The sequence below is a fragment of the Artemia franciscana genome, chromosome 11 (genome assembly GCF_032884065.1).
Source record: "Artemia franciscana chromosome 11, ASM3288406v1, whole genome shotgun sequence".
Lineage (NCBI taxonomy): Eukaryota > Metazoa > Arthropoda > Branchiopoda > Anostraca > Artemiidae > Artemia > Artemia franciscana.
The window spans coordinates 18,290,748-18,313,650 of record NC_088873.1 but is presented as its reverse complement, the minus strand read 5'-3'; the positions used below and the strand labels follow the sequence as shown (position 1 = coordinate 18,313,650).

At 35.2% G+C, this 22,903-nt stretch overlaps 1 protein-coding gene across 6 annotated transcripts in view; it reads left to right on the top strand.

The window, feature by feature from the left end:
- The window catches only part of LOC136032910 (enhancer of mRNA-decapping protein 4-like), a 115,860-nt gene that overhangs the window by 59,003 nt on the left and 33,954 nt on the right, over positions 1 to 22,903 (top strand). For all 6 annotated transcript variants that reach the window (XM_065713359.1, XM_065713355.1, XM_065713356.1 and 3 more), the window contains exons 3-7: positions 350 to 561; positions 6,224 to 6,434; positions 9,953 to 10,103; positions 12,662 to 12,844; positions 16,355 to 16,479. In XM_065713359.1, the coding sequence (XP_065569431.1) occupies positions 350 to 561; positions 6,224 to 6,434; positions 9,953 to 10,103; positions 12,662 to 12,844; positions 16,355 to 16,479 (882 nt within the window). The remainder of the gene's footprint in view (positions 1 to 349; positions 562 to 6,223; positions 6,435 to 9,952; positions 10,104 to 12,661; positions 12,845 to 16,354; positions 16,480 to 22,903) is intronic.

Below are 22,903 nucleotides of genomic sequence, written 5' to 3'. Positions count from 1 at the left end.
CAAATTGGGAAAAGCAAAATAAAAAAGTACATATTTTCCCAACAAAAAAAAAGATTGGAATAGAAGAGAATTCGAGCTTATTCAGTGATAGGAATTCTTTTCATACAGAATCTGCATAGCTGATAAGTATGAGATATTTTTCTATGACTGACACGTGCATCCACAGTTAATTGAGTGCGTGGGTGTGGAGGAGGGAGGTTGTTGAAAATATTTTTTATAGATAATTTTTAGCTCTTTTAGGGGAATGTATTTGAACTGATCTGGGGGGTCATCACACCTTCTTTTCCATTAAAAGGATGGTAACAAAAATGAGTGCATTTAGTGACCACTTTCTTCCCAATTCTTGCAGACACTTTGAAGGACGAGATGATTTTCACTGTGTTGAACTACAAAAGGCTCATGCTCTAATCAACGTAACAAAAGCAGTCGCTGCCGGAAGAAAAGGCAGCTCTTCTGTGAAAGTTTCACAAGTCGTTTCTAGCCTGTGGGATAAAACATTTCTTCTTGGTAAACAAGTGGCCGTGGATAAAACAAGAACATATCTGGCTTACTGTATCAAATGTAAGCCACTGGATCCATTTTCTTTTTTTGTTTTTTTTTCTTAGACCCTCTTCTCTCTTTCTCTCACTCATTCTCTCTTATTGACTAACTAACTGTCAGATAGACTCTATTAACTCGTCACACTGACATAAAATTAGTCGAGCATTCAAAATTTTTCAATTGTGCTAGTAACAAAAAAGAAAAATAAATAAATAAATTAATAAAAATTAATATTAATAAGTTATTATTATTATTAATTAATATTATTAATATTAATTAATAATATTGATATTAAATTTAATATTAATAAGCTCATTAATAAATTCAAGTCATACTGAAATGGGAAATGGTAAGAACTCCTCGAATACCACATGAATTAAATATTATTTTGTTTCCATAGTGGTATGATACTGTCCTTATCTTTTAGAAGATATGAGATCATGCTGCTTTTTTATAACGATTATGTTTGTTTATATTCTAATTTAGATACATTTTAGCTACATATGTGTTATGGTTGTTAACGGTGAGGAAGTAACTTTATAACATGTTATAGGAGAAGGCAAATAGTTAAACAGTGGCGAGGACAACAATTTCTTTCCCCACCCCCGCAGCTTTGAAAAATACTTTTTGGGGTTATTTTTATTCATAAATGCCTGTTTTGAAAGACATGATTCTATTTAGATTCCATTTTCACTCTTTTTGTAGAAAAAAGTCATATATATATATATATATATATATATCTTCAAGAAAAATATTGTTGACTTTATTGATATTTCACTCTCTCCCAGTCTTTGTGTGTGTGTGTGTGTCCCACAGTGCTTGTCGTCAGATCGATGTTTATATGAATTTAGAAGACAAAGCCGTTTACAGTTGTTAAGGATTTTGTGAAAAAATAACAGAAAAGGAAGTACGAATTGCCCAAACACATTTTGGGTGTAAATGTATGGCCATTCCACCACATAAGGAGACATGTTAAGAAAACAGTTTTTACTTCATAATATGCAAAATAATCCTAGTTAACATATTTTGCAGCCGTAGAACCTTTATCTTGACCTCTTTTCCTTCTTTTTCTAGTTTTGAAAAAAGTCATGCTTTTGATAAGTCTTTTGTCTGTTTTCAAATTTATGCTGAAGGATTAGCCATTCTACAAAAGTTTTTTTTTATAGACGGCAGAATCCTTGCCGCACGAAGTTTCTCTGCCACAGAACGTGTATAGCCTTACTTCCGCCACTGCGTTTTTAATAGTAACTCATATAAATTATTTTTAAGATGGCGGCGCAGCATTTAGCGGATTCAGTCCATTTTTCGAAAATGAACGAAACGTTATTCGAAATGTAACGAAAGGTTATCTTGCTGCAAAATATGTTAACTAGGATTATTTTGTATGTTATAAAGTAAGAATTGTTTTCTTAACATGTCCCCTGATGTGTTGGAATGGTCATATATTTACACCACATTTTGCTCTCTGGAATTGATTTTTTCTCTCTTAGGGTCGCGTTTTGCTCTTCAGAAAATGGCACTAATTGTAATGTTTCTTTTTCTTGCCCATTTTTTAAAACAATATGTTAAAAAATCTCTCACAGGACAAAAAATTGAAACAGATGTGTTATATGGTGGTTGAGTTTTGTTGTGGTTGATTTAATGGTAGCTGAGTTGTTTAGTCGATGAATTTAAGGCAGTTGACTGAAGGGGCAGTTGAGTTCAGGGTGGTAAAGTTGTTTTGTGATCGAGGTGATGGTGGTTGAGGTCTTTGACGGTTGAATTTAAGGTAATTTAGTTGAGTGGTAGTTTAGTTCAAAGTTGTTTGGTGGTCAAGTTATGGTGCTTAAATTGATGGTAGTTGAGTTATATGGGAACCCATTTCTTATAAGGATGTCAATAAATAGTCAGTTCCAGATCTTTTTTTCTATATTAGGCTCTTTGATGTTGTAAAACCAAGAGATTGTCAAATGACCGTTTTGTTTGTATATACTACCTTTCTTTATTTGATTTTTTTCAAATCAAAGTCACTATCACTAAAGATAGTGATTTTCATAGTAATGAAACTAGGGGTTATGGGGATATTGTGCAGAAAATCAAGCATTATTTGTTATTAGCAACTTTGCACCAAGTGATTAAAATATAATCGTATATTATGTCTGGTGAAGCTACATAAGCCTACCAAAACAGCAAATAAGAAAGTTTTATTCTTTTTTCTAAATTTTTTTCTTCCTGTTCTTTTTGAGAATTTTTTCCTCTTTCCTTTTTTTGGAGTTCTCTTTATGTTATTGAGGGAATGTAGTTATTGTTTTTCAGCTGCTTTTTGGCAAGTCCCCAGGAACTCTTCCTATTGGTGAAGCAAATGCGGGGGAGGGGGGCTCTGTTTCAGACTAATCTGTGGGAAGAGGTATTCTTGAATCGATTCCACTATAATTTAGCCTTAAAAAAAAAACTAAAAAAAAAAAACTGCATTCGTTTTCTTATCCAAATGGAGCTAGCAGGTAACTCTCTAAGACTGGATGTTCCCATTTGTATGCAGCAGTTGTGCTGCATACAAATGCAGCACACCTGCATGTTTCTATGCAGGTGTGCTATTTGATCACATTTTTGATTTGTTTTCACATTCAGTTAAAATATCCGTAGCTGCGGTCATGTGGATGGAATTTTATAATGGAAGAAGAAACATTTAGAAAAGGGACAAAACGTCGAAAAATCGGTAAATTATTCCGAAAAATTAGATGTGCAAAAAATTGCAGAAATCCTCTTGAATCTTAGGGACATAGATCTGAACATACATTCCCCTTCTTAAGCTTCTGATAAACTTTTAATCAACCAGCAAGGGGTAATTTTTTTTTTATTTTAACAGCGTAAAAATGTTTATTTTGGGTTGGTTTAAAAAAAAGAATCAATACCATAAGAGGGGTCACAGCCGTCTTTTATATATATATATGTATATATATATATATTATGTCTTTTATATCTTATTATATTATATTTTTTTAATTTGTAGCTTTACTATGAATGCAAACAAATTCTACTTCCTGACATAAATTTAGCTCCATAATAGTAATAGCAGCAGCATCAGCAGTAAAAACAGCCCTCTTTTTATTTACTAGTTTAAACTTCAAATTTGTGAGCAAAAACTGATTATTTCATTTGTTGCATTTGCAGCATGTGTAATACAAAGTTTGATTTGGGAATATGACTAACTAAAGTCTTATTAAAAAAGATAAATAAAATATTCTTGGAATTGGGATTAGGAATAAACTTTTGGCATCGTCTTATCACTGGATCTCACGTATAGGTTATAGCTAAACACCTTTTCTGTGTTGATGAAGTTTTTCCGATACCTTGAAATATTTCTAGACAACTGCCAATAGAAAGAAAAAAAAAAATTCTGATACCCCTTTGCAGTATTAACGATCGTTATCAATTGTACTGTGTATACATAGATGCATAGAGATTGGGACCTGGAGCATTAGCATATTATATAAATACAGAATAATGCGTTTTAAGGCCTTAGTTTTTCCAGCTTTCTTTTGGAATGAACCTTCTATGGTCTGTTTTTGATTGTCTTTAGCCTTCTTATACAGATGTGCTAATGTTTGGGAAGAAGAAGATATAATCTCTTCCATATATTTTGTCTCATATTTCAGTGTTCGTTTTTATTGCACTTGGTATTTACCAAGTGGCATATAGCGATCACAAATTCTGTCGGTCTGTCGGTCCCGGTTTTGCTAGTTCAGGCACTTCCAGATAAGCTAGGACGATGAAATTTGGCAGGTGTATCAGGGACCAGACCAGATTAAATCGTTTCCCTGATTAGACCATCTGGGGGGGAAGGGGCAGTGAGGAGACGGTTAATTCGAAAAATGTGAAAAAATGAGATATTTTTAACTTATGAGCGGCTGATCGGATCTTAATGAAATTTGATATTTAGAAGGATATCATGTATCACAGCTCTTATTTTAAATCCCGACCGGATCTGGTGACCTTGGGGGGGATTTGGAGGAGAAACCTGAAATCTTGGAAAAAGCTTAGCGTGGAGGGATTGGGATGAAACTCGGTGGAAAAAATAATCATAAGTCCTAGATATGTGATTGAAATAACCGGAATGGATACGCTCTCTTTGGGAGAGTTGGGGGGGGGGAGGGTTAATTCTGAAAAATAAGAAAAATGAGGTGTTTTTAACTTAAGAAGGAGTGATCGGATCTTTATGAAATTTCATATTTAGAATGACTTCGTAACTTAGATCTCTTATTTTAAATTCCAATCAGATCCAGTGTCATTGGGGGGGGGGGGGTTGGAGGGGGAAACCGGAAATCTTGAAAAATGTGAAAATCGAGGTATCTTTATCTTACGAATGGGTTGTCGGATCTTAATGAAACTTGATATATAGAAAGATTTTATGTCTATTTTCAATTTGAATCGGATCTGGGGAAATAGGGGGCTAGAGAGGGGAAACGTAAATCCTGGAAACCAGAAATCTTGGAAAACGCTTAGAGTGGAGAGATCGGGATGAAACTTGATGGGAAGAATAAACACAAGTTCTAGATACGTGATTGACATAATTAGAACGGATCCGCTGTCTTTGGGGGAGTGGGGGGGGATTTCCAGTACTTTGGCGAGTTCGGTGCTTATGGACGTGCTAGGACGATGATGCGTGTCAGGGACCTGCACAAATTGACTTGATAACAGTCGTTTACCCGGTTCGACCACCTGGAGGGAGAGGAAAAATTGCAAAAAAAGGTATTTTTAACTTACGATTAGGTGATCAGATCTTAAGAAAATTTGATGTTTAGAAGAACCTCGTGTCTCATATCTCTTATTTTAGATCCCGACCGTATCCGGTGATGTTGTGGGAGTTGGAGGGGGAAACTAGAAATCTTGGAAAACGCTTGGAGATACGTGATTGACGCAACCGGGGGGGGGGGGGTCCAGTGCTTTGGCGAGTTTGGTGCTTCTGGACGTGCTAGGACGATGAAAATTGGTAGGCGTGTCAGGGACCAGCACAAATTGACTTGATAAAGTCGTTTCCCCCGATTCGAACATCTGGGGGGCTGAAGGGAGAGGGAAAAAATGGTATTTCTAACATACGAGTGGGTGATATAATAATATCTTAAGATCGACAGTCCAGCAATTATTTAATGTATTTAGCTGCATCTAATATTCTACATTGGTTTTATTGATTTTGTGAATATATAATGTTTGTAATTTCCTTTTTTCTGGATTTTTTCGATACTTCCTATTGTTTATCCTATACGTTCTGCTTTGTTTTGGTTGTCTTTTTTCCGTTTCTTTCTTATTCTTGTCTGCTCTGAAGATGCCTCATTGGATACAAGTGAAGGATCCAGGGTTTTTTTTTCCTTTTTGGCATTTGGTACTATTAATACTGTATTGTTTATTCTTTATGTTCTGCTTTGTTTTGGTTGTCTTTGTTTCCGTTTCTTTTTTATTCTTATGTGCTCTGAAGATGCCTCATTAGACGCAGCTGATATATTTTCGTTTGTTCTCTCTTTTTGGCCTGTTTCCTTTCCAGAATTTTTGTTTGTTTTTATTAAGTTAATAGGTAATATGAAATGCTAAAACGAGTATGTTTGTAAGACATACTGCGCTTGCTTACATTTGTGTAAGTTGTCTTTAGATATATTATAATGTTGTGTTTAAATATGTTTTTAAGATAAGCTATGTTTGAATGTTTTAGTGCCCAAAAGTGCAGAAGGAAGCACAGCAGTTCGAGTAGTGGACATTTTAACAAAAAGTCGAACATTAATTCGTGGCCTCCGAGGTGTTATTCGAGACCTATCATTCTCCTTTCATGTAACTAGGACGATGTTAGCGATTGTGGATGAGCAAGGAACTCTTTTCGTTACTGAAATACTGAGATCATCTGGTGATGAACTGAATGATCTTAAGTGAGTAATTTCATTTTTTTTTACTTTATTTTTTTTCATTGAGTGCGGCGATAAATTCTCAACAATAAATTCCAGCTTTAGTTTGGCTTCAATGAATTGCGTCAATTCACAAACATTTAGTGGGGGGGGATTAATATTCAAAACTTTTGGGGGGTAAACTTGTCCCTATTCTGTATTTTTTCAATGAAAATGCAAAAAGTGTATTTTCAATGAAAATACCCCCACAAAAGTTCAAATCTCCTTTGAACTTTCTTCCAAATCTCCCCCTCCCCCTCATCCTAAATTGCCACCACTGGTTTCAATTTATATGTTACAGTAATGCGATAAAACCAGTAATTTGAAGTTTTTTTTTTCATATTTGTATAAAGACCTGGTAGATGGCAAAGTTTTTGAATGCTTCTATGCTAGATGATGCTTTTCCGAAGAAGAAGAAAAAATGGATCTACCTACGTTCAGAATTAAAGATGAGGGAATTGTTTCTGGGTCAGGAAATTTAAGTTTGTGGGTAAGGAAATTACAGAGAATTTAAAAGAAGGTACTTACTGTTTTCGAATATGCAAAATTCACTAATTTCTATTTTGTGAATAAAAAGTTGAGTTTACATTTACATATTTTGACATTCACGGGGTCTTGATTGAAGGCTTAGTTATTTGGTGAAATGTCTGGTTTTATCATCTTATTGCAATTTTTAAAAATTTGAATTTTAGAAGGTGAGTTCTATGAAACGAACTACAAACTAAACTTAGCAAATACACTAAAATCAAATTTGAATGCATTAAATTTTCAAATTGGAGGCTGGGGTTTGACTATAATGTTAACTTAGTCCAAGTATCTAGTTTCTTTCATGTAATTTTCCATTTTAAGTTATTTTAAGCTGAATACATATGCAAACAACAGAGGAGCTACCTTTGGATTTCTTTGAGTCTTTTTTCAAGACTTGAGTTTTGGTGAAAAATTTTTGGAGAATTATTAAAGCAATAACACCATTTTTTTTTGTATTATTAGTATCTTGGGTAGTAAAAATTGGACACTGTCCAATTGTCAAAATGCAATGTATTTTGACCTGTGTATGTGTAACTACATGCAAGATAATAAAAAAGTAAACGAACAAAAAAATGAGCTTGTTTTGTGTGTCATTTCAATGAACAAAAATGCCACAAAAAATAATATATTCCTCCTTATTATCTTCCACCCACTCAAAGCAATAATTAAGAAAAAAATAGTAAAAAAGAGACAAGGGAATAAAGGGAAATATTAGTAACTAATCTGGGAAACTCGGGTATTTTAATTCATTAATTTTTATTCGCCATTTTTAATCAAATTTTATATTTTCCGTTGACACCCAAGGTAATATACTGAAAATACCAAAGGTGCTATGAATGCACTAAAGGTGCTTCAATCCGCGGATTCACACTCTCAAGTTGACAAGTTTTTCATTCATTTCTTCACACAAGTATATTCATCACGTTTAATCATTCATTAGCTCTTGGACTTAGCATACTCATCACAATGCAACATGTTGACAAAACCTATTCATATCCTCTTCATGTTAATCAGGTTGCAATCTATTCCAATAGATTTAATCAGGTCGCAATCTATTCCAATAGATTTAATCAGGTTGCAATCTATTCCAATAGATTAATTTGAATCAATATGTTGGATTGGAATCAATTTTTCAATGGGATAGGACACAATGAATCTGGGAATACTGCACGTGTTATATTCATGCAGCGAATCTATAAAGGAATTTCAAAAACCGATCAGTCTGCAATTTTTACATAGGCAATCAAAAATTTCAGCCAACCCGGAAAGCGGTATTATTTGTATTTCATAATATTATATTACTGATCCGTGAATTTGATCATTGCTTGTCACCAGTTTTACTGTATTCTCCAAAACTCGTTAGAAGAATAATATGCATATGAAAAGAAACTGATCAAACGGTGAAGAAAAGACATATTTTGACACTCTCAGCCCCAGGGGGCTTGTCATACCATTTATCGAAATAAATATCTTAACTAATCTTTGAGAAAAGTAGATCAATATTTTTTTCGACGTAATGCTTGGGGCAAGAAATTATCAGTCTTGTGTTTTTCTAACAGTAGCACACGCCAGTACGGGTCCATACCTTAACAGTATTTTTAAATGATAAGTGAGTATATTTCCTTGTTAATTAGATTATTCTTTCATTTTTTATGACATATAGCTCTATTTTAATTTGTTTCAAGTAATCCAGTATACCATACTCACCACCCTGATGTAGTGTTCGCATATACGTATGCCTAAACCTCCTTGTATGCGCACATATCTAATCTGATATCACTATTTAGGATGGGACTGATGTCCACATAGAATTGAAGGCTCTTGATTAAAATAGAACATGAATATATCAGCCAAGATAATTTAGTTGTTACATGCTAATACATTTTCCTCAAGATTTTTGTTTGTCGGACCTTTGGATAGTTCTTTAATGCAGACTTGGACATAGAGGGCATTTTCTCTAAGATTCGTAAGGATTCTGCTCTTTGCACTTTTCAACAGCTCTCATGCATGTTTACAAAAGCCTCATTCCAGTTCAATCCTCACTCCCTATGTTCTATTAAAGATTGATGTTAACTTCAGTTCCTTACTGCAGCAAAAAGTTCTTATCATTCTCTAACTTTATAAGAAAGACTGGGAAAGAAAATTTGTATATTCCTTTTATTTAAAAAAAGGTTGACATCATCCCCTATTAAAATGTATAAATTGAGGAATGAAGTCGAACGGGGCTTTCTCAATAGAGCAGGTCTTTAGTTAATGCCGGTAAGCAGTCATAACAAAGGAACTTAGCATCAAAAGACAATGGCGTCAGTTGGGAACGGGTATATTTCTTATAATCCAATTGTGTCTGCCGAGGATTAGAACACTAGTCTCTTGACGTTAGACTGGATCAACGCCACTTGCAGAGAAAATATACGAGTCCCCTTTTCCTACAGGCCGTAAGGAAGGATTGAATAGAAATTGAATCTTCTTGGCAGGGTGTAAAAAAAGGAGGTTTTGAATAGATTGGAATGAAGGAGCGTAAGTGGCTGTGCTGTGCTTGGTGCTGCTGTGGGTGGTTAGTAGTGGTAGTATGTGTGGTTCCATTAGAAGTTAAATTGCTTTTTTAAATACTTCACTTAATGATTTCTGTACCAGCTTTCTAAGGAACGATGGTATGTGATCTAAATAAAAGTTGATATAAAATTATTATCTGGAATCAATATGAGTGCGTGGTCTTAGCTGAATTTCTATGTGAAATAATTGTGTTAAGTCTCCTTTGATTGTGGTTTTAGTTTTGTGTTGGACGGGTTTTTGTTGTTTTATACTTTTCATTTAGTTTTTCTTCTTAGATCTCTCTGAAAATGGCTATTCGTTTTATAGCTGAAATATTCGTGTACATAAATTTTCTTATCAGTGTCTGAAAAAGGTCCTCGTTTTCGGTAATTGTTCTGTTTTATTGTTTAGTTTTGGTATTAATTTGATCTTTTTGTGTTTAGAATCCGAAAATTGTTGCAAGTAGAGCGGAGCCTAGCAGACCCAAGCCTATCTATAAATCGAGTTATCTGGTGTGGTTATGTCCCAGATGATGAAAAAGATGATTCAAGTGAAGATCCTGCTTATTTACTGTTTGTTACCACTGACGACAAGGTAAGAGAATCCTATATTTCCCAGCTAGTTTACATTATAGGCCTTTTTTTAGGGGATGGGGCTTGCCTCAACGCGTTCAATGGTTTTTTTTTTAGGAGATGATGAATGAGGGAAGATGTAGTAAGTTGACATGTAAAAACAAAGATGGCATACATACAGAAAGAGAGGAGGTACCTCTCTAATAGAAATTTTGCTCTTTAGAAAAAGTAGTGAAAATGTAAGAAAACTCTATATTTGAGCTTAGAAGCTCACTTTTAGGTATCCCTTTGATATTCTTTTTTCAGGGCCAGGACGATTTATAAAAAAAAGAATTAAGAATAAAAAAAGCTGCAAAATAAAAAAAGGTCTTAAAGACGCATGAGGTACTTACCGAATGCATTTAGTAGAAAATCGGACACGTTTCAGCTTAGTGAAATCAGAATGTTGTTAAGATTCATTATCAGTCTAGCTAGAGGGCCCTAATGGGACGCTCTCCCTTTTCAGCACTCTCTGCATAGACATTCTATACCTTTTTCTTAGCTCTATCATTGAAGGAATGATCCCTAATTCTGATACTCACTAAAATTTACGCTTCGTTGATATATTAAGTTGAAAAGTGAGCATATTACCCCTTGTTAATATCAGAATCGTGTCAATATTCATAATCGGTCTAGTTTGACGATAATTGGTAGTCTCTGCCATTATACATTTAGTTGAAGGGCCATTTAGTATCTCAGGGCTTGTTGATAAGGATTAACACATACATTAGTAAAAAATACAGTGTTTTCGATATATGTGTTAGGATGGATGAATTCTCGATTCGTTTTGAAGACCGATGTAAAAAAAAATATCCGACTTCCTGCTTAACCATCTATTATACACGATTGGGTAGACTGATAGGTCCTGTGTGTTAGTATTGATTTAAGCTTCTACTTGGTTGTGTTTCTTCTTTGGACATTTTGGTCACTTTACTATATAATCGTTGATCATTTATGTTTTTTTTCCTTGTTTGTAGTCTTCCAGTGCATTTTTGTCGTATATCGAAAAAAACAAAACAAAAATAGATTATTATTATTATATAATCTCTATTGCCCGAGGGTTCAAGGTGGAAGTTTCTTCTTCCCCCAACTCTGTCTTAGTATAAAACTAAAACAGACTAACTAAAATATATAATATACAATTACTCACATATACAATTGCCAGATAACTTCGTGAAACCAGACAAGTAACTGGATTATAAATTTATAATAACAAATGAACTTGATTATATTATTGCGACATAATTTTATGATAAGCTTTTGATGCTGCCATTCGTTTAGGTTTGTTGCTTATACTATTCTCTTCGATATTTTGCAAGACTTTGTTCTTTTTTTGGGTTAATTTTTGCGGTAATTTTTACGTCGGTTGGACGCACCAACAATTTGTGGAACGTTTTATTGAGCACCGGAATTCAATAGATAATGCTCGAAAATCTACAAAACCTTTTTTTCTACGCTTAAGACGCCTTGCACGGATACACGGTATACGGATGAAATATTCGTTTTATTTTTTGTTATCTTCGCTTTCCTTTACTGGCCATAGATCTGTTTGTGATTTTCAAATTCATGTCTTTATTGTAGTTTTATTGTTTTTTTATTGTATATTGTTATTGTTTTTTATTTTTATTGTTTTTATATTTTATTGTTTTTATTATTATATGTTATTGTTTATTGTATTTTATTGTTTATTTATTGTATAACATCTCTTTCGGTTAGAATTATTCGTGGAATACTCGTTGAATTGCGCACTCGTGCTTTATGTAAGTGTTCGGTAGAAAGGTGGGCATATCTCAGGCTGCTGCTATTAGAATCCTCTCAGTATATATACTGCATTTAGCTACAGGCCTTGAGGTTGGGCTTGTCTGTGGAGACTTGAACCTCTTTCAAGACAAAGATGCTGTGGAAATTATTCCTGACGGTCACCTTTAACTGATACTATGTTTCTTTAATTATTCGATCTGTCACTTAAATTCACCTAGTCAACTTTTCCACAAGTAACTAAGCCTAACTTAGTAACTAAAAGTAACTAAGACCTCCACAAGTAACTCCACAAATGTAGAGTTACTTGTGGTAAGACCTCCACAAAAAGTAACTCCACTTGTGGAGTTAAAAGTAACTCCACAAGTAACTAAGTAACAAGTAATCCTGACAGCTCAATACAGGTAACTCAACGGAGCCTATTAGTTCAAGGAGGTCTGCAGACACTTACAGCTGACAATTCAAAATTGGCAATTCTATCTAGTTGGCTGAATAGGGTCGACAGAGTTCAGTTGTCTCTTTTTTTATCCTTTTTGTATATTAATCTTTAGTCTTGGGGAAACCACAGAGCCAAGAGCAACCAAGGGCTTTGACTCCACATTTAAAAAAAAGAAAAATGTATAAAATGGAGCTAATTGGTGTGTTCTTGGTGACTTTTGATGAATAAAATATCCTTTTTTATGCTGAATTGTACCTTGTTAGCCAATGATGAAGAATGATTCTTGTATGTTGAATGTTTGGTAATTATCCATTAACAAGGAGTACAGTGAATTTTCATTTTAGGCTGAATTATGGAACTTATTAGCCATTGGTGAAGAATATGGAAATCGTTCAGTTCATATTGACGACGTGGGGGAAGGGTATTGTAGTCTCGATTTTGACGGGAAATGTACATCTGCCAGTTTTTCTCCTGATGGAAGTGCTCTTGCGGTGGCGTCTACCAGCGGCCTTGTCAAGTTTTTCGAAGTAAGTGGCGTATGTGTGAAAATTTTGATTTCGTCGCTAAGGAATAATTGACAATGAAAATATTTGACTAAAATAGAAGTCAAGTTGAATCAAATATGTTTCTTAAGATGTAATTAATAGCTGTGTATTTGGCTTACTTTAACTTCGATTTGTAACTGAGAATGTCTTGAGATAATCTTAAAAGTTCTAGCATTATCTAGAACTTGAAAATTCTAGTTTTAAACTTAGGTGACGCGGAGTTCCACGTCTCACTATTTTCATTTCACAGTCCTTGAAAAATTTCGGAGTTAAAAAAAAATGTCTGCAAATGTTGTTATTCTAAAAGAAAAAAAATCCCGCGCAGCATACGTCAGTTCAGAATCGCTAAAGTTATTATCTATCAACCTGTCGAATATAATTTACTAGTGAGTTGCCAAAATAGTTTATATCCAAGTGGGATAAGGCATGAAACCTTTAATCTGTGTGGCCTTTCAATGCGACAGAGCACTGCTATACTTCTTCTAGTGCTAGGAATTTGTTCTCACGTGAAATGTTCTGTTGTCTAAACTAGTTGTTCTCGAACTTTTTTTTTTTTTTTTTTTTTTTTTTTTTTTTTTTTTTTTTTTTTTTTTTTTTTTTTGCCATCATACACCGAAAGATTCTTGAAATCTTTTTTCAACGGCCTTTTGTACTAAATACATTAAGATAGTGTTATTTTATTTCAGTCAAAGGACTTAATAATATATAGAAAGAAAGGAAAACAGAAATGGTTTAGCTACAGCTTCAAACGGCTCCTTAACCAACTTTCGATTTACATCACAGGTTCAAAAGATTCATCAAGGATTTTTATCAGTTTTAGAACGGAACAGTAAATTCATAGTTAAACCGCGCAACGGCGTCTCTTAGCAACATCGATTTCTCTTCCTTGCAAATGGCCATTATCCGTCCAGGGGGGACATAAATAATTTTATTGCCAGTAAATTGACAGTTAAAACCATTCAGTCCTTCTTGTCCTGTTGAATTTTGGAACCTTTTTAACCAAGACAAACAAAAGACTCGCCACAAATAAGGCTACCAATTGATGTCTGTCCGTATATAGCCTGTGAACTCCTGTACGTTAATGGGGTTTCAGACTACATTTCCAAAAATCTAAGGGAAAAAACATTTACATTTACTAACACCCAGAAAAACTATCAGATCTCAAATTTATCAAGGTAAAGACCCTATCCCGATAGGTGGAAACTTCCGTGTCTACAAAATTCCTTGCTCTTGTGGTCTTTGGTACATTGGAAGAACTGATCGCGACTTACGGATAGGTTAACTCTGTACTCTACCTCAATAACACCGTTAAAAACCGAAAAAAATAGAAAATATGGTTTGTAATCCAGACCGTACTGTCTTATTTAACCAAGCTAGCCTAATTTCGCATGACGAAGGTATTGTCCAGCACAACAGGGAAACTATTGAAATTTATATATATCAACACTTAGGTCTAGCTTTGAACAGAGATTCAGGTGATTTAAGAAAATATGAGTCGTATTTCAGTTTTCTCAAAAGAGAAGCCGACAGTTTAGTAATCCCTGAAATAAACATTGATCCATCTTCCCAATCACATAATCAAACACGTCAACAACTTCTTGGTCTCAAAGGGTTCCGCAAGAATTGCAATGGTTCAAATCAGAAATCAGGTGACCTAGTTCTCCAATTTATTTATTTGCTGGTTCGTTTGTTTGAGTGAATGAATTTTTCTTTTATTTCTTATTTGTTCGTTAGTATCCGCCGATGGCAGGTCAGATTTTTTTTGGATTTTGCACAAATCGCGGATACTAGCGAATGACTCACTTTATGGTTGTTAGGTATTTGATATTAATTCTTATAATTTTTGGTCTTTTATTGAATTTTATTTATCTTTTAACATTTTGACTTTTTTAATTGGTTTTGTTGACATTCTGCGTTTGTTTTTTGTTTTTTTCTTCGGCGTTTTCCTTGATTATATTACATTGTTCGTGCTGAAGAAGAGAGGCGGTTGTTCTCTCGAAACATTTGCTTTGTGTGTTTCTTCAGTATTTTCCTTTGGCCTTTAAAACCCATTTTTGATCCTTTTCTTTATGTTCATATAGTGATATAAAAGAAGTGAATGACAAAATAACTTCTCTTTTTACTGATCTGTTTATTTATTTATTTCAACTTTCTTTTAATTCAAATGGTAAGGATAAGCTTGATGTTGTTTAAAAACGGCTTCTGTATCCGGATAAATATGAGTTGAGCATACCCCCATTTCTTTTTTTAGTTTCTCTTATTGTGATGCGTAGCAACACTGCTGCTTTTGCAGCTTTTTTTTTTTTTTCTTGTTATTCTCGTGGTCAGCGTATCTGTAGCTCCCATGTGGTAAAAGATGCTAAGCTCGAAATTATTCCTAGGTATGGGGATCTTGAAATGGTACAGAAAAGTTCTATTGAAGTTTTCTATAAAAAAAAACCACAAAATAAATTAAATCTGTTTTTTCCCTTATATTATACATGCTGCTAAAAAAAACTCTCTTAGCTTCGAAAGTAAACTTTTTTAAAAGAATTTTGTGTTGTAATCCTATAACATTAAATTATTTCTATGAGAACTCGTGTCTCTTCTAGATTTCTTGACCATAATTCTGGAAAAGTTGATCTCGAATTCCCTTAAAAATAATAATAATTTCCAAATTTATCGACGTAACAAAATTTTTGGTATACTAGAGGTAACTTTTTTTCTTGATAAGGAAGGCTTTTTGTACATTGCCGATAGACAGATCTTGATTTTCTAATAATTAGAACTGACGTTAGTTTTCCGGAAATCCCTTTTGTGGCTTTTTTCACAAAATCTCTTTTGTGACTTTTTCTATTTTCAAGCTTTTGTTTTGCATATGCCTTCTGTTTTGTATGAATAACATATCCTAGCTTCGAAGCTAAACTTTTAGAAAATCAAATAACCGAATATTTTAGAACTTTGTTTTATCTCTTCAAAGATTTGAGCAAAATTTCCGTCTTTCAGATATTTTTTAAGAAATAATACCGGAATTATTGATTTTGAATAATAAAAATAATTCACTCTTGATACAGTCGCTTGATTAAAAGGGTGAAAACTGTCGAAAAAAATGGAAATCAGGAGACACTAATGTGAAAAATATGGGAAGAGAACCGATAAGAGTCAAACTACTGCTATTATTAACAACTCACCAGAGCACCAAGCCGCCCTATCTACCCCAACGAAGGATGGCGTGATTTTTGTTCAGCCTTAGACGGTTCGCCTAAAAGGACAATCTTTCACAATTTGTCATCCTTCGTCCGCAGAACGTGCTCTAGCCATCACAGCCTTTCTCTTTTTAGCGCAATTAAAAGTCAAACAAGAATAATAAATATTCATTTACATCTAGAGGTTACTTCAGGGCAAGTCTGAATGTTATCTATATCGAATTCAGCTAATGAAGGAGATTAATGATATATTAAAATATGAAATTATCTTGCTTATAGTGACATGTAATATTTATTTTCCTAATAGGTACGAATTAAGGATATCAATACGTCTTACCAACCTAAGGTGCTACACCAGTGGACTCCACATGAAGGGAAGCCTGTCTCTTATATAGAATTTATAGATAATCTTCTTGAGAACAATGCTGACGAGTAAGCTTTTTTGTAATTCTTAGTTTTTGTTGTTTATCATTATAGTCCAAAATCAAAAATCTCTCTCCGCGTACTGTCTAAATTGCCGCTTTGGGATTCACTCACAGAACAATGAGAGGTTTGTTCGGTGTTGTGTCCTTGTTTGAAAATTTTATAAGGTTTTCTGTTGTATTGCTGGATTATCTATTTTACAGAGAAATATTCTTGTCGAGATATGTTTTCCAAAGAAATTGCCTACAGATGGTTTTGGGTACCCGACTGACTGACTGTATTTCAAACAGTAAGCTGGGTTAAAAAGTGGGCCAACCCCGCTTGATAGGGCTATAGTGAGAGAAAGGTCGAGATTACTAACAAACGTTCTGCGCATGAAGGATTACAAACTGCCTAAGATTGTTCTTGTCGGGCTACCTTCAAGGGACAAAGGAAAAGCAGGCCTGCCTCGAATGGGGTGAGAGGATGTAAGAAAAAATTTAAGGGAAATGGGAACTTCTTGGGTCGGTGTAAACAGGGAGGCTTTGAATAGATGGGAATGAAGAGGAGTCTGTGTAGCTGTCTTGAAATCGACGGCTTGGAACAAGCGAGTTGTTAGTAGTAGTAGATATATTAGATGTTGTGGATATATTAGAGTGGGTGAAAGAGTTCATATAGTTTGTTTCGTTTTTTGCCCTTTAGTATTATTTATGACCGTTGTTTGGACTGTTTTTTTATTCAATTTTCTGTTTCAAGTAAATTTTTTAGTTTTGTATTTCATTATCTATTTGTTTTATTTCTTTTTTTTTCTACCTCCTGTTTGCCTGCTTGTAAGAGGGCAAAAAAGCTTATTAGGAAAGCTGGAACGAGTTGGGTTTCCTTAGGGAAGCAAGTAGAATAGTTAACAGCTTGAAAATTGAATCTTTGTAAAGAAAGGATATGCAGGTATCGTTTAAAATAACGTAATATGGTGTCTAGTACTATTAGTTTAAATTAGGCTTAGTATCAAACAGTTCGTGGTAACGAACTGTATTAAGGAGCGACCCGGCTCAATAGTAACCGAAACTCTAAAAAATGGAGTTACATCAAAAGAATCGAATTTTAATGCTGATTTTAAATATATAAGTTTCATCAAGATCGGTTATACCCATCAAAAGTTACGAGCCTGAGAAAATTTGCCTCATTTTAGAAAATAGGGGGAAACACCCCCTAAAAGTCATAAAATCTTAACAAAAATCACACCATAAAATTCAGCGTATCAGAGAACAATATTGTAGACGTTTCAAGCTCCTATCTACAAAAATGTGGAATTTCGCATTTTTGGCCAGAAGACAGATCACGGTCCCACTATCCCAGGGGTGATCGTATACACTGAGTGGTCCTAGAATGTCGCGAGAGGGCTCATTCTAACGGAAATTAAAAGTTCTAATGTCGTTTTTAGTGACCAAAAAAATTGGAGGGCACCTAGGCCCCCTCCCACGCTCATTTTTTCCCAAAAGTCACCGGATCAAAATTCTGAGATAGCCATTTTGTTCACCATAGTCGAAAAACCTAATAACTATGTCTTTAGGACGACTTACTCCCCCGCAGTCCCCGTAGGAGGGGCTGCAAGTTACAAACTTTGACCTGTGTTTACATACAGTAATGGTTACTGGGAAGTGTACAGACGTTCTCAGGGGGATTTTTTTTGGTTTAGGGGGGAGATTTGAGGTGGGGGGGGGGAGTTTGTTGGAGGATATCTCCATGGAGGAACTTGGAAATGGAAATGGAGAAATGGAAAGTTTTTTCTACTGAAAGTAAGGAGCAGCATTAAAACTTAAAACGAACAAAAATTATTACGCATATGAGGGGTATACTCCTCGTTATATCTAATTCTTTACGCTAAAGTATTTTTAGTAATTTCAACTATTTATTCTACGGCCTTTGTGATTCAGATGTCATTCTTAAGGAATTGGGACAAAATTTAAGCTTTAGTGTAAAGAGCGAGGTATCGACGAGGGTTGAACCCCCTCATATACGCAATAAAAACATACGAATATAGAAGTTCATTATGTAAGTTAATTCGTAAGTTACGTATATTTTTTACCAATGAAAACGTTTGTAAAAAATTAAAAGTTCTAGTTGTTTTTTTTAGTAATCAAAAATTGGAGGGTCTCCTAACTAGGAACTAGGTCTTTTCCCTCGCTCCTTTTTTCTCAAAATCTTCCCCAAAATTTTCAAAATTGCAGTTAACTAATATGCAAATTTCTTTTTAATTATTTATGTGTGGAGAGCCAAGATCAAAACATGCATTAATTCAAAAACGTCCAGAAAGTAAACAAAAAAAAAAAACAAGTTTTTTTTAAATGAAAGTAAGGAGCAGCTTTAAAACTTGAAACAAACAGAAATTACTCCGTATATGAAAGGGGCTTTTCCTCCTCAACACCCCGCTCTTTACGCTAAAGTTTCTTACTGTTTTAAAAATAGAGTCAAGACAAAGAGTCAAACTGTAGCGTAAAGACCGGGGCGTTGAGGAGGAAAAGCCCCTTTCATATACGGAGTAATTTCTGTTTGTTTCAAGTTTTAAAGTTGCTCCTTACTTTCATTTAAAAAACTTGTTTTTTTTTATTTAATTATTATGGAGAACTGAGCTTGAATTTTTGATAGCTATTCAAAGGAAAATAAAAAATTTTAACAAAGATATTCAGCAACACTCTTGGCTACCTCACTCGCCATCGAACTTTATCTGCCACGGGTAACGTGACTTTTGGGTTTAATTTACGGCGAGACGAAGGGTTAAACACACTTTAGACTTATATAGAATTGCCCCCCCCCCTCTCTCTCTCTCTCACTCTTTCTGTAACTTTGTCACTTTCTGTATTTTTGTTATGGTTGAACCAATTCACTTTTTAGCCCATTGATGTTCCGTAATAAAAAGTTTAAAAATGTGGAATGCTAATCGTAAAATCCCTTTGCTAATTTTTAAATTACTTTTTTAATATATATGTTTATATATGTCAATCTTGTATCAATCTTATATATTGATAGAATATATTATGTATTAACATTACTAATAAAGTATATTATGCTTCTAGACGTTAGAAGCATAGCCCCCTCCTCTCGGGAAAATATCCCCCCCCTTTTCTCTGGAAGATACCCCCTCCCCGTAAAATACTTTCCTACGGAAAATATCCTCGGAAAATACTCCCCCGTGGAAATTTGGAAATTTGGAAATTTTGGGGAGTTTTCTTTTATTTTATATGGGACTTGGTATTAACCAAGTGACATGTAGCAAGTGACAATCGCCAATTCTGTCGGTCTGTCTGTCTGTCGGTCCCGGTCTTGCTAGGCACTTCCAGGTAAGCTAGGACGATGAAATTTGGCAAGCGTATCAGGGACCGGACCAGATTAAATTAGAAATAGTCGTTTTCCCGATTTGACGATCTGGGGGGGAGTGGGGGGCCGGTTAATTCGCAAAAAATTGAAAAAATGAAGTATTTTTAACTTATGAGTGGGTGATTGGATCTTAATGAAATTTGATGTTTGGAATGATATTGTGTCTCGGAGCTCTTATTTTAAATCCCGACCGGATCTGATGGCATTGGGGGGAGTTGGAGGGGGAAAACCTAAAGTCCCGGTTTTGCTACTTTAGGTACTTCCAGGTAAGCTAGGACGATGAAATTTGGCAAGCGTATCAGGGACCGGACCAGATTAAATTAGAAATAGTCGTTTTTCCGATTTGACCATCTGGGGGGGAGGGCGGTTAATTCGGAAAAATAGAAAAAATGAAGTATTTTTAACTTATGAGCGGGTGATTGGATCTTAATGAAATTTGATATTTGGAATGATATTGTGTCTCAGAGCTCTTATTTTAAATCTCGACCGGATCTAATGACATTGGGGGGAGTTGGAGGGGGGAAACCTAAAATCTTGGAAAACACTTAGAGTGGAGGGATCGGGATGAAACTTGATGGGAAAAATAAGCGCAAGTCCCAGATACATGATTGATATAATCGGAACTGATTCGCTCTCTTTGGGGTAGTTGGGGGGGGGGGAGTAATTCTTAAAAATTAGAAAAAATGAGGTATTTTCAACTTACGAACGGGTGATCGGATCTCAATAAAATTTGATATTTAGAAGGATATCGTGTCTTAGAGCTCTTATTTTAAATCCCGACCGGATTTGGTGACGGGGGCGGGGAGTTGGGAGGGGGAAACCTAAAACTTGGAAAACACTTAGAGTGGAGGGATCGGGATGAAACATGGTGGGAAAAATAAACACAAATCCTAGATAGATGATTGACATAAACGGAACGGATCCGCTCTCTTTGGGGTAGTTGGGGGGGGGGGGGGTATTTCTGAAAAACTAAAAAAATGAGGTATTTTTAACTTACGAACGGGTGATCGGATCTCAATGAAATTTGATATTTAGAAGGATATCGGGGCTCAGAGCCCTTATTTTAAACCCGACCGGGTTTGGTGACATTGGGGGGGGGGAGTTGGGAGGGGGAAACCTAAAACTTGGAAAACACTTAGAGTGGAGGGATCGGGATGAAACTTGGTGGGAAAAAAAGTCCTAGATACATCATTGACATAACCAGAACGGATCCGCTCTCTTTGGGTAGTTGGGGGGGGGGTTAATTCTGAAAAATTAGAAAAATGAGGTATTTTTAACTTACGAACGGGCGATTTGATCTCCATGAAATTTGATATTTAGAAGGATTTCGTGTCTCAAAGCTCTTACTTTAAATCCTGACCGGATCTGGTGACATTGGGGGAAGTTTGGGGTGGGGAAACCTAAAATGATGGAAAACGCTTAGATTGGAGGGATTGGGATGAAACTTGGTTGGAAAAATAAGCAGAAGTCTTGCATACGTGATTTACATAATTGAAACGGATCTGCTCATTTGGGGGGGGGGGGGGTAATTCTGAAAAATAAGAAAAAATGACGTATTTTTAACTTACGAAGGAATGATCGGATCTTCATGAAACTTCATATGTAGAAGGACCTCGTAACTCAGATACCTTATTTTAAATCTCAACCGGATCAAGCGTAATTGGGGGGGGGGGGCAGTTGGGGGGACCGGAAATCTTAGAAAATACTTAAAGTGGTGAGATCAGGATGAAAGTGGATCAGAAGAATAGAAACCTGTCTAATATACGTGACTGACATAGGGACCGGATCTGCTCTCTTTGGTGGAAAGGGGGGGGGGGTAATTTTGAAAATTGAGGTATTTGTAACTTACGAAAGGGTGACCAGATCTTAATGGAATTTGATATTTAGAAGGATCTTGTGCTCTAAAGTTCTAATTTCAAATTCCGACCAGATCCTGTGACATTCGGGGGAGTTGGAGGGGGAAACCGGAATTCTTGGAAAACATGAAAATTGGGGTATTTTTACCTTACGAATAGATGGTCGGATCGTAATGAAATTTGATTTTTAGAAGGAATTCATGTCTCAAAGCTCTTATTTCAAATCCCGACCAGATCTTTTGACATTGGGGGGAGTTGGAGGGGGAAATTTTGGAAAAACACTTGGAGTGGAGGAATCGGGATGAAGCTTGGTGGATAGAATAAACAAATGTCCTTGATACGTGATTGACAGTATCGTACTGGATTCGCTCTCTTTGGGGGAGTTGTGGGGAGGGGCTCAGTGATTTGGCGAGTTCGGTGCTTCTAGACGTGCTAGGGCGATGAAAATTGGTAGGTGTGTCAGGGAGCTGCACAATTTGACTTGATAAAGTCGTTTTCCCAGATTCGACCATCTGGGGGGCAAAAGGGAGAGGAAAAATTAGAAAAAATGAGGTATTTATAACTTACGAGTGGGTGATCGGATCTTAATGAATTTTGATATTTAGAAGGACTTTGTGACTCAGAGCTCTTATTTTAAATCTTGACCTGCATTAAGCCTCTTATTTTCCTTTTTAAATCAATCTATTGATTCATAGAATTTTGTTAGAGCTCATGCCATATGATCTCTTGGTTCTTAGCTCTTCTCGCCTCGTCAGAAGTGCCATATGAGCTCTTAGCTCTTGTTTTTTTTTTTAGTTTTGTTGAAATATGCTAAGGAACGGGGAAATTTACACGCCATAAGTATCCTTAAAAACGTAGAAAAAAAAACCACAGGTTCATTTTTGTTGAAAAAACTTTCATATGAGCTTCTGCAATTCTGGCAGTAGCTCGTGCCAAATTTACAAAAAAAATGTAGGAGAAAAATCTTTAAAACTAAGCTAAAATAATGTAGAAAAAAGGCACTATACTAATGAAACGGTTGAAAAAACTATCCTTTGAAAGGATAGTTGACTTTGGGAAAAAAAATTCTTATTGTTTAAGTGTTTACGGACGAAAGCATTGTCAAATTCTACGAGTTTGTTTTTCTTATTTTCGAAGTGTAAAACTACCACAATCTAGTAATAAATAAATGAAACCCAAAACCAATAGAAATTACAATAGATAACCTAGTCAAACTCAAAACG